Raw genomic sequence first — 12,766 nt, 5'->3', positions numbered from 1 at the left:
AGGATCACAAATAAGTTCATCCCTTGCTCCTGCGCAAGAACTCTTGTTGGTTGTGTTCATTGCAAATAATGGTCACATGATACAAAGAAATCAGTCATGGGCCCAATTCAAACAAAAATAGTGTATTAACTTAAGGCTATTAAGGCGACTCGTTTAAACTGAAACCGGAAGTATTGTTATGAGTTCGCTGGGACTTCTGTTGTATATGAGTCCGGTATTTACGAGAAAAAATATAGTTTATGCAATCAAAAAATCTGTTATTTTGCTTAAGTGTTCGGTTATTGTGTGGTGTGTCAAGAATATTAATTTGATGGAGATTATGTACTTTCATTGAAATGTATTTTTGCCTCTTTCTAATAATTGGATAACCTTCCGGGAGTCTGGAATACCTCAATCGAAATGAAATGAAATCTTTAAGTTTTACGTCCCACGCTTATGCCGGTTAGGCTAAAGGAGACGGTGATGATGAGAGATGAGTGAAATGGTGGAATGAAGAAAGTGGGAGGAAACGGTAGAACCTCGAGAAAACCCACGAGCACGGTGTTTGTCCACCACAAGGTCCACACGGCGCAAGCTGGGATCGAACCAGGGACCTCAAGCACCGGAGGTGAACGTTCTACCTCTGAGCCACCGCGCCCCCTCTGAGCATTTGAGAATAAGAAATAAACGCTTATACCTTGTTCTGAGAGATCATATGTTTAACTCTATACTTGCTAGATTTTCTAAAGATAGATATAGTTAAACTAAAATTTATTGTTCCTTGGTATAACTGGGTAAAATTTACTGTTATGCCTAGATATGACAAACGGTTCTGCGAACTCGAAATATTTTAACAACCGATTCTAGCGAATTGGTGCGAACCGGCTGAATAGCACCACCTTGTGTCGGATACTACAATACTTACATTCGGGAACGTAACAAGTTGCCATTTACGGTTTGTTTTAAACTTCTTAGTGCACGCAGTATATATATATATATATATATATATATATATATATATATAAAAAACTATCACTGTGATAACTAACAGTATCTGATGTCAGACCATTCCATGTATTGCTGTTATAAGTATAAAAATGGTATTTTCCTTCTCTTTCTTTTCTTTGTAGATTAATTGAATAGATTTCCTGAAAATTAACTTTTGCAATATTGTATACATTGCTGTGTAGGGAAATAGACATAGAAATGTTGCAATCTGTTTGCTTTATACATTTACTTCGATACACTTCTAATATAACATTCAGCCCCACCAGCTGGTATAATGACTAACGTGGACTATCGGCACCGTTTGCATTCACGTGTTCCTGGGCTCAATTTCTGAGGGGGGAGTTCAAAAGTTTAATATCAAAATCATTCACTTTCATAAATCATCTGTCTCCTTTAGCCTAATCGTGAAAAGTTAAACTAAAAAAAAAAAAAAAAAAAGTATTACATTGACATTTAATGTTGCAATGTATTCAAGCACATTAACATATATCCTAGTATCACATACAATAAGTAGACCCAGTAGAGGGGAACGGTAGGCCAGCCAACTGCTAACGTTGGTTCTAAAGTAGAGACAAATTTCATGTCTCTACGATTCAGAGCTATTGAAATTTTACTATAATAATTACCACAATTATTTTCCCCCCTCCTTGAGAATTTTCAAAAATCCTTCATTAGCAGAACCTAACGTCACAAATCTTATACACTATCAAGTTTCAGTGGGTTAATTCTAATTGCGGGGAACTAAAAACAGGTTTTAAAAAGTTTACAGGAGAAATGAGTTATTGGTATAGCTGTGTTCGGAAGAAGGATATAATACATGGAAGAGTATATGGCTGAATTAGTTTTCAGATTAACACTGAAATAAGATAATATAATTAAATACATACTAACTGTTTGCCGAGCAAAACCATATATTTTCATCAAAGATTAAATACGTGTTACAGTTTCACCTACTAACTCTTTGGCTTCATCAGACACTAAGAGATAAACAGAGAAAAAGAGAGAAGGAGATCCTGTATCTCATAGTGTCTGATGAAGCCAAAGAGTTAGTTGGTGAAACTGTAACACGTATTTAATCTTTGATGAAAATGTATGGTTTTGCTCAGCAAACAATTAGTGTATATTTAATTATATACAAAACAAAGTTTCTACTTATGGAAAGAGAATATAGTGCACACCTTTTTGAAAGCCATTGCCGATCTATACAAACCATGAAGGTAAGTAGAACGTATGTAACCTAACTTAACCTATCCAAAGTTAGGCTATAGTTATAAAAAAAAACTGTGAATTTTTGGGAAAAAATAGTGACCTCCCGTAATTAGAGTTTATCCGTTTCAGTTTTCTAGCTTTAAGTGGTTTATCCTGGACGTTCATTAGTCAGTCACTCACTCAGTCAGGACTTCTTGTAATATACAGGGTGCTATTTTTTATTTTATTTTTAGAATTCTAAAGTAAGTTCCTCTATTAAAGGTCCCATTCCGTAACTGTTTGCGACAACGCAATGCAAATTTTTCGGTTTATTTTGCAATGATAAGCAGCATAACAGTTATAATTGATTTTTGCGTAACATTGCGCTCTGCAATTTTTGCGAAGGTTTGTACGGAGTACCACCCTACATTTTACCTCTGGATTGCAAATTCACAGATCCTAGCCTCACAATGTCAGGCTTTATAGTATTTGGTTGATGGTTGATTTAAAGTTTAACCTTCCTTTTCAGCTCCGAGTCTATGTAAGAAGTGGAGCAACAGTTTAACGAGGGATCGGAACTACATGAACTTCCACCAGAATCGATCTCTGGCCTTCTGCGCCGAAGGCTTTTATCCTAACCATATAGCCACGGATAAACTCTGAACTTCATAGTGAAAATTAACCAGATGTGCAGTTTTTCCGGTACAATTGAGTTTTTCCACTTCTTTATTATCAATTATTTCATCAATAATATTTTGCATCTCCTTTTAGACTACACATACCGTTTAGCTGAGAGACAATGAACTTTTATTCTTCTTTTTTTTTTAAAAAAAAAAAATATGATTCTTCCTTTGATAGCTTGCCAGTTTAACAGAACTTTTTTCCTTCATACTTGCCGTGTGTTTTTATATACGTAAAGATCAATTCCAAGTGTGGCAATTAAGCACTTTCTTTCCTTTATTACAAAATCTTATCCGTGTGAGAAGTCCGTGGTGCATATTTTCGAAAGCAGAAATCAGTGTGGCAATCCCTAGAACTGGGTGTCATATGTTCTCTCGTGACACAGGCTTTAAACTTGTGACGTCATAGTCGCTTGTCTTGAGAACGTCGAGAGAGAGAAGGTGTGGATTTGTCAAGTGGATGAGGTGGACTTGGGGGTCGTTTCACTTCAATTATAGAACCATGCGTGAGCTATCAAGATAGCGTAAAGTACTTATTTCCATTTGTCCGGAAAGAGATCTCTATATTTGGTGGTATTCTTGGAGATACTTGAGGTGATAGGGAGCCCAGTGTATTGTGTGTGTTTGTACACAAGAGATCAAGATGGCGCAGCATTTGGCCCCTAGCGTGAATTGTTCCTTGGATGACATTGATTTAAATGCCTTGAAGGTAAATAACTATTTATTATTAAATTGTTCTATTCTCCCTTACACAATAACATACGAATAAGTTTCTGCCACGAAGTAAACATGCAGGATGCGGTGTGAGAAATTTGCTGATGGTGGTGGTGGACACTCGCTTTTGTGTGTCCTACATCATAGTAAATGAAACAGTAATCGAAGTTAAATCATGCATTCCGTTTCTAATAAACTTATAATATGATCGTTGTTGTTAAGATTTACACTATGTAAGACGCGGAAACTGCACAAACATTGATGAGTTAATAAAATGTCTTTAAGAATATATGTGATGTAGGCCTACGTAGCGAATGATGCCTAATGATGAATCATTTTGACTTAATGACCGGACAAAGTCAGTTAGCCTCAAAAGTTCAGGACCTCATTAAGTATGTTAAGGTGTTCTAAATTTAATTATTATAATTTTCATCCACTATTATCGTATGTACAAGGGTTTAGTTCAAAATGTGAAGTCCCCCTCCCCTTACGCAAATGATCTGTAGAAAATGCGTACTATATATGAATGAAAAGATTTCTTTATTTTGAAAATTGTTTATATTGAGAATATTTGATTTTATTTTATTGATAATAGTATTTTTTCGTTATCTACTGCTGTACTCGTTACTTTGAAAAGCTCACTGAGCATGCCCATTCGCATTATTAGGAAATCAAGCAGACGAAAATTCCTATATTTGTATTATAGTTTTTATGTATGTGATTGATCGAATTTTGTGATGATTTTTCAAGAAATCTTCAAATACATAGCAGTTGTATATTTTTAGAAAAAAATATTGAAAACACAGCTGTAAAACTCCGTATTCATGAGTAGCAAATCAAACCAATTATCTTGTTTGTAAACAGTAATCGATGAGTTACGTTTACAGTAGCGATACGAAAAACACCACTACTTTCAACCAAGAGGGAAGGAAAACTGTCATATTAGATGATTATGAAACAAACCAATCTTCCTGTAGGTGCATACCCAAAATTGCTTTTTATTATTATTATTATTATTATGTAAGCGGCACTATGAGGCGGAAGGGACTATTTGGCGGGGGTATACACTTGTTATGATTTAGTAGCGGGTAAAGCAGTGTGGAAATTGCTCGTATACGTCATTGCAGCATATCGTGTTTCAGTTTTACAGTATTACACACACACACAAAAAGAGATCGTCAGTTCTTGAGTTTGTGTGAAAAACACTGTGTACTATTTACAAGTTGAGCGTTACTACTATGAAACCACCAAGGCCCACCTGTTTTCATTACCCTCGTTCACGCGTATGCGAACCAACACTGATGCGGGGCCCACAAGCTTCACCCTGCCCTGATTCCGTTAGATAGGATTCGTGCTTTTTAGTGGCCACCTAGCACAGATTGGTGTGTTTTTTGCACTAGTTTTTATGTCATAGATCCGTATTTATACTCAAATACTGATTTTCTATTCCAAATTGTTAAAATTTACACACCTCTGTTGTAGAGGTAACTGACTTGTAACAGAACCTAATCTAGCTTAATGTAACGTGACCTAACGCAAGGTAATGTAATGTAACCAAATGTAGTACATTTTGATACTTTTTTTTTTTTAATTTTCGTGTAGTCCTGCGATACAGCATGAATCCCTAGATAAAAGTTAAGAGATAAAACTAACCATCTTAAACTCACTTCATTGTAAATAATTGATTCGTGACTGTGCTCATCCGGGTAGATTGAGTATACAATACTTTTCCCAAGACGATTTTTAAAATAGTATGTAACCCCAGAGCAGAACACGCCGTGATTTGCAATGTCATCGCAGAACATTTGCCGAGTCTGTGCAGAAAAATTACCAGAGGAAATAGAAATATCAAACAGAAAAGTAAAAAAAAAAAAGCCTGCTATGTGTCTTAAATGAACGGGCGACTCGCATAATTGAAGTTTCAACTGTTTTTTACGTCGCGTAAAGTTATTTTTAAGAATCACAAGTGTTTCTTCTGCAGAAAATGTTTGACTTACAAAAGCTCATCGCAGAAAGACAAAGAAAGTTCTGTCATCGGGATATGGAAGTTGTCAGGATAAGCATTGTACAGTATGCACTATCAATATTTCACAATCTCAGAGTACATAAACTCACTGCAGTCCTTTACTTAGTTCGAGACTGACGCGACCTCGGTATCGTAATGTAAACAGTAGGTACGGCTTATATGGTTTCGGTGTTGAATAGAGATGTTAATAACATCCAATCAATTATTGGCAGCTGGGTGTTTAAAGTGCATTAAGCCAAAAGTTAGTGTTTGCACAAGTCGCATTTGAAAGTTCAAATATAAATCCAAAAAACCGATTTTGGGTTTCAGACATACATCCAAAAAACAGTCCTATTAACATGAAGAGCTACAACAGCTAATTATTTTCCCAAAACTGGATTTTGGATTTATGCTTAGGGTTGCCAGATTTAATAAACGAAAAATTGGGACAATAATAAGATCAGGGTTCCTACTCATTTGGTCAATGAATTACCTGTCTTTCCCAGGTTACTAATCACAATTTTTCAGTTCATTCTACACACACTTAACACAAATGAAGCCCCACGAGGGATGTATAAAGAATCTCAAAAGGTGACATAAGATCTGGCTGGCGTACCATATTCCGAACTCCAATTTGTTCTGTTTAACAGGTCATAAATGTTGCGTTAATTAGTACAACCTCTCCCATTTATGATTGAAGAAATACTTTTTTTTGTGTGTGTGTGTGTGTGTGTGTGTGTGTGTGTGTGTGTGTGTGTGTGTGTGTGTGTGTGTGTGTGTGTGTGTGTGTGTGTGTGTGTGTGTGTGTGTGTGTGTGTGTGTGTGTGTGTGTGTGTGTGTGTGTGTGTGTGTGTGTGTGTGTGTGTGTGTGTGTGTGTGTGTGTGTGTGTGTGTGTGTGTGTGTGTGTGTGTGTGTGTTATCACCTGAGTCACAAACACTATCCTAAAAGAAACACAACTTTAGCAAGAAGAAATACATATACAGTAAATTCAGAACTATAAACAAAAAATAAATCTTTTTAAAGATTTACGCAGGCTCTCCAAAAATTAGGAAATTCCGGTATCAAAATTAAACAAGAGACATACTCGAGGCATGTTTAAACTGCCACATCTTGTGCTAGACTAAGTTGTTACGGAATTTTAACCTGAAAATTATAAAAATTTGACTTTTCAACACCGACAAAGACCACTCTAGACCCACATGACTGGATAAAACATTGTAAAATTGTTTGTCGGGAGACGGCAGACAGGACGAAATACTTTAAATGCGGTTAACATGCAGCGACTGAAGAGTAGTATCATCATTGTTGATTAGAATTTCAACAATGAAACAGTTCTGCGCTGTCAATTGAAGTATAAAATTAGTAGTTGAAGCCCGTCATCGGGGAGAAAACGTTCTTTTCCATTGAAAGCGATAATCAAGAAATTATTGCCATAACATATGCCCCTCTTGAATATTTTTAAATCTTTTTTTTTTTTTTCCTTTGAAAGATAAACAACCCATAAGACGAAAGAATGGATATGATTTTCAAACTCCTTGTTGTTTGTTTAGTAAAATTAATTAGCTACACAAATCTTCCGTTTTTAGCTGAGACATACTAGTTCTTCCAGATTGATTATTTTTCAGTCTGAAGAACGAAAACCGGGACAAACAGGCGTCCCAAAAGCCTTTTTTGGGAGACAGTTAATTCTTTCATTAAAAACCGGGACATCTGGCAACCCTATTTATGCCTGAACTTTCAAATGCGATTTATGTAAAACACTAATTTTTTACTTAACGCACTTGACACACCCATCCGCCAGTTTAGCCAATTTGAATAAATTCTATTACTCTGGACAGCTTTCCAATACGAGTTACGATTATTGTAAAGAGTTATAGTCGTGTTCAAAAGTATATTTACCAAGCTTTCTTGTGAGAGATATTTCTTCGGTTTTTTTTTAATTGTGTCGATCCAATAGTATTAATTGATTCCATCTCATTGGTGGGATATCCATGTAGTTAAACAATATGAAGGCATCATATAGTGGGTACTGATTATTTCTTTACAGCATGATTTGGTACTGCCTTAAGGAGGACTTACTTTCACAAGTTGTCTCCTGGTGTCGTAAAAACTTATGGAGAAATGAACAGAATCAGACGAAATTAGTGTTAGAGTAACAAAAAAGGTTATCAGTGTATGGCGGGTGATTAATTAGGGAGAAAATTGAAGTTAAATTCTGGAGTATATTAGTTCGCGTATTAATGCAATATTAGGTAAACAGGCAGTAATGCTTAATATGGCAGTGTTTCAAACCCACTGTCTTATTAACTATGCTACGACGTCTATACTGCAATAATGGAAGGAAAACCGAAACGTAGAGCGGAAAGTAATGAAAGGGGAGTTGCATCTGAACCAACTGTTGTGAAACTGGGGAAAATTGAAACACTACTCCATTTTAGGGAGGCAAAAATTTGTAAACTCTGTGGAAGAAATATGTTACTTGATTTCGCAATAGGGTTGTACAAGTAATGAATATATATATAGAGATCTTACGTCTTACGTGTATAATAAGGCATTATTGCTGTATCGCCGGACCACACTAAAATTTTTTTTAAAAAAGAAAGAATATTATTTAGTTTCTTCCCCAAATTACCAGGTAGCGACTCTGGCTCATTGGTAGTGATTACTCTTCGAAATACAGTGTAGACGTATGGCATAAAAACTAATGCATAAAAGACGATCCAACTTGTGCTAGGTGGTCACTAAAATGCACGAATGCTATCGAACCGAGTAAAGGCAGGTGCGCAACAGGCGAGAAAAAGCGTAAGCGAGTGGGTGTATCCGTAGGGAGCAGGCGCGTCAGCAGCAGAGGGTTTATTCATAAATGAAGATAGTCGAAAAACACTTTATATGTCATAAAATGCATTGCTTATGTGTTGCACAGTTTTGTGGAGATACTAAGTACTACCCAAAAAGGTACCAAAATGTACTAAATTAGGTTAGAGTTCGATTAGGCTTGGTTAGATGTACCTCTTCTTTTCTGTAGTTCCAGTTCGTCTCCACACTTACGGTAAATTGTTCGCCTGTTTAGTAGATCATACCTTTCACACAATTTCAACGACTGACACTTCTTATTTTTGTATAACTTGATAAAACTCAGTCACGATATGTCACAATCTTGTCATTTACGCACGACTTCCACATTGCCTTTCTTATAAATCATAGCAAGTGTACCTCTCCGCCAGTTAGTTCCTTCCGCCTCCATATCTAGTACCGGTTACATCAAAAACAACTAAAAAGTGTAATCGTTACCACATAATGCTCCATTAGAAAGACATGAATTGAAGTACTATGTGAAGTCAGTGTACAAAATGATTGTAGAAGTGTCGCAAAGCGTGCCACATGCAAGGCATAATGTTTTTGTACCAAATAACGGGTTTTCCTATTGTCCTGGTTTATACATGTAATTACCATCGCAGATGCGCTACTTCTTACGGGCGCACCCCCTAGTTTCTAGTCCGGTTTCCCTGCCGCACTTCTGCCCTGACTTGGTTAAATCACATTCGTGTTTTTTTTAGTGGCCACCTAGCATAAGTTGGTTTGTGTTTTTCAGTTAATTCTTGTTTCATACACTGCAGTTTCAATGCTGCATGTACACTCATCTCTCCTAAAGTCAATCTGCATCTATTAATGCAACTCCTCCCGTAAGGATCACGTCCTAAGGCAGTAAGGAAGTGCATTTCCTGCTAAGTGGAATAAATATTTCATGGAATTTTTTATGTCTCAGGGGCATGTATTTGATAGGATTATGCGCCCCTAGTCGCCCTCTAAAAGTATTTATATAGCACTAGTAAGGTTTTCTTATAGTGCTGGTTGGAAATAGGGAAAAGTAAGGATTGATTGTTTTCGCTATTTTTGAATGGTAGTCGTAGTTTGCAACACTATCAGTTGAAAGGTACTACTTTTGAGCAGTGATAAAACACAGATGAAAATGTATCTAGGGGAGAGCAAAGCAAACATGAAAATAAGAGATATATTTGTGATTAACAGTTACAAGTGAACGTTAGAAATTGAATAGGGTAATTCTAGGTAGCTGTAATACAACGTTAAAAACAGGTTCTTGTGGTTTAATCCGGGGCCACCATCTCCGCAATGCTAGTCAATACCAAGTATACTTAAATGATTAAATTTACCGTATTTACGCGAATATAGGCCGCGCTTTTTTCCCTAAATTTTGGCTTGAAAAATCATGGTGTGGCCTATAATCGAGATTTTCTCTCTCAGATCATGAATCATGAGTTCCAAAATGACGTGTACACTCATGTCCAAAGTGATTGTAGCATATCTATTATTGTCTTCATGTAAGAATATAATTTGACCATGATTTTCCAGGGTACTTTTAATACTGATACTTTGTGTATATTCGGAAAATGTATAATTGTGGTAAATTTCATAGGAAAAGAATTATAAATACAAAAATTAGAATGAATGAAACAAAATATTGTTAAGTGGACAAGAAAGTTTTATTTTCGTTTTATTGTTCTTATTTACTGCTCTTTTGACATGAAATTTGCCACATACATATGTTTGCCGATTATACATTAACACTATAAGAAGTACCGCGCGAATTCGCTACAATAATTTTGGACATGAGTGTACATGACGTATTATTTTGCGGCCTTAATTTGAATCATTTCAGTTCTAACGGCATATCCACATTTCCTGTTTTAAACTACAAGATCAAGCAAATCTTTTTTCCCCATTTCGATATTTGCACTTTTGTCCTCGAAATGAACACCGACTTTTCAAAGTATTTAAGAGTTTCTCTTCACTTGCACACCACCGACGATTTTTTTTTTAATTAATTTATTTATTTATTCATCAACACCAAATCTGCTTCCAGCTTCCCGCTTTCCATGTTCCTTTGCATAGCCGATAACTTGAACATTAAATCTTGCCATGTAACTAAAACGCTTCTTTCTCATCGTCGCTCGAAAACCAAATGATCATTTTTTCTCGAATAAATCAATTTTGAAGTTCCTTACACTGTTGCTTAAATTAGTCACGTCATCAGACCTCCCAATACGCAAAACCTGTCCTCTTGGTGATGAGTCACCCTTAGTTTTGCGGGAATTGTAGAAGGGGAGAACTTTCTCGTAAATTTATTAGTGCGGCCTATATTCGAGATATACTTTTTCCATAATCTTGTATCAGATGTTTAGGTGTGGCCTATATTCGCGCAAATGCGGTACTTCGTAACCCATCAGAAAGGGTAGGAGCCAGAGAAAATGGTGGCGCGAGGTTAGTGCATGATTGTTACGGGTGGGCCCTTTACCTGTGTAATCACTGAAAATTCCTCGGAAAAACTGGTGACGTGATATTCAGATGTGCATATTTAACGCAGTGTTTTCCTTACGGAGACTTATGTAGTGTGACATATTATGTGTTGCTTGTACCTTATTACGTTACATAGAGCCCAGTACTATATTTCCCTGTACTACTTTTTTTCTTCTTTTTAATGCGCGATTTCTCTAGCCATTTTTTGCTTGTGATCATTAACAGTGTTCCAAATGAAATGAGAAATGAGGGTATGTTAAAAATCCGAAATTTAGTTTGATAATATATTCATACTGAATAGCGGCACCTCTCACCTAAAATAATAATAAAAATAACAAAGGTGAGTGGACGTATATCGCGTAGTACAAAGTTTTGTTCCGTAGACGCTATTTTATTTTATTTTTATTTATTTATTTATTTTGGGTAAAATATTTATGTACAAATTTTCGATGTTCAACTAAACCAGAAATACTGTAGTAGTCTACAAGTCATTGAATGGTTTCATAGTAAGGACATAAATCTTGAAAGCTATGTTATTATAAGCTCTAGGAAATTTGTATATACATATATATATATATATATATATATATATATATATATATATATATTATAAGCTCTCAACTCACCACTGCCAGTGTTTGCGTAACGACTTAAGGCTGTCGCTTTTGCTTCAGACAGTTTCGATGTTCTCATATGTATATAACTTTTTTTATTGATCCTCAATAGCTTGAGGTGGTAACTATATTATTTACATTTTTGTCAGTCTGGCACCTAAACAATTCAGCCTGTGATTATATTATTATTTTAGTTTATTTTGTTTGTTAATTAAAACAGTCAACGCATTCGAACTATTATTTCCAGCGTTTCGTGCTCAGTAAAAATGAAAGAACATTTTAGTGGATTAAACAATAGTGGAAATACGTATGCTCTTGTGTAACTGGCGAGTTTGGATTGGAAATGTCACAGTAATAATTCACTCTTATTGTTTATTTGCAGGACCCAGCTGGTATATTTGAATTGATTGAGGTTGTTGGAAATGGCACATATGGCCAAGTTTATAAGGTAAGTGACCTAGAATTTTTCAGAAAAAATCAAAGTAGTAATTTTTATGTGATTGATATGAGGAATTTCAGTTTAATCTATAGTTCACAATCCAAAGGCTGTGTGGTTTGAAAATAATAACTAACTAACTCTATGGCCTATGGAACCCGGAGGTTCAATGCCGCGTTCACAAAAGCTCTCCACTGACTTCTATCCTTAGCTAACTGCATCCAGTTTCTACTTTGTATTCCAATCTCTGCGAGATCCATCTTAATATTGTCCTCCCATCTGCGCCTAGGTCTTCCTAATGGTCGTTTTCCGATTAGTCTTCCAGTCAAGACTTTGAAAGCGTTTCTACTTTCTTCCATTCTAGCTACATGACCCGCCCACCTGAGCCCCCTAGACCTGACGACCGTAACAATGTTGGGTAAACCATATAAATTATGTAGTTCCTCGTTATGAAGTTTCCGCCATTCCCCATTCCCGTTCCTCTTGGGTCCGAATATTCGTCTCAGGATTTTGTTCTTTCTTTCAGTCTATGTTCTTCCCTCAGAGTAAGCGACCATGTTTCGCAACCATACAGAACAGGCAGAATTATAGTTTTGTATATTTTAAGCTTCAAATTCCTCGACAGAATTCGCGACGACAAGAGATAATAATAATGAAAATAAAAGAATTGAAATTTTCTTCAGTCAATAAAAATGAAATATTCACGGCATTGCTGAATAAAAGTAATGCAACTCTGTAGCCATGATTAGTGTTCTTTCAAAGGTAGTAAGCGTAGAAACAGTTTGTAAGAACTAAATAGTCATTCCAACATTTCACAGTTGTTC

General features: G+C 35.9%; 1 protein-coding gene across 7 annotated transcripts in view; it reads left to right on the top strand.

Moving 5' to 3' along the window:
• The first annotated feature begins 3,252 nt into the window (after positions 1–3,252).
• Positions 3,253–12,766, top strand: part of msn (serine/threonine-protein kinase msn) — a 129,668-nt gene continuing 120,154 nt past the window's right edge. For 6 of the 7 annotated variants that reach the window (XM_081770012.1, XM_081770013.1, XM_081770010.1 and 3 more), the window contains exons 1-2: positions 3,253–3,564; positions 11,889–11,954. In XM_081770012.1, the coding sequence (XP_081626138.1) occupies positions 3,499–3,564; positions 11,889–11,954 (132 nt within the window). In that variant the 5' untranslated portion in view covers positions 3,253–3,498. The remainder of the gene's footprint in view (positions 3,565–11,888; positions 11,955–12,766) is intronic. The other variant, XM_081770014.1, reaches the window with a different exon arrangement.

This window comes from Thermobia domestica, chromosome 8 (genome assembly GCF_964235325.1).
Source record: "Thermobia domestica chromosome 8, izTheDome1.hap1.1, whole genome shotgun sequence".
Taxonomy (NCBI): Eukaryota; Metazoa; Arthropoda; class Insecta; order Zygentoma; family Lepismatidae; genus Thermobia; species Thermobia domestica.
The sequence above is the reverse complement of the archived record's forward strand: the minus strand, read 5'-3'. Positions and strand labels throughout refer to the sequence as shown.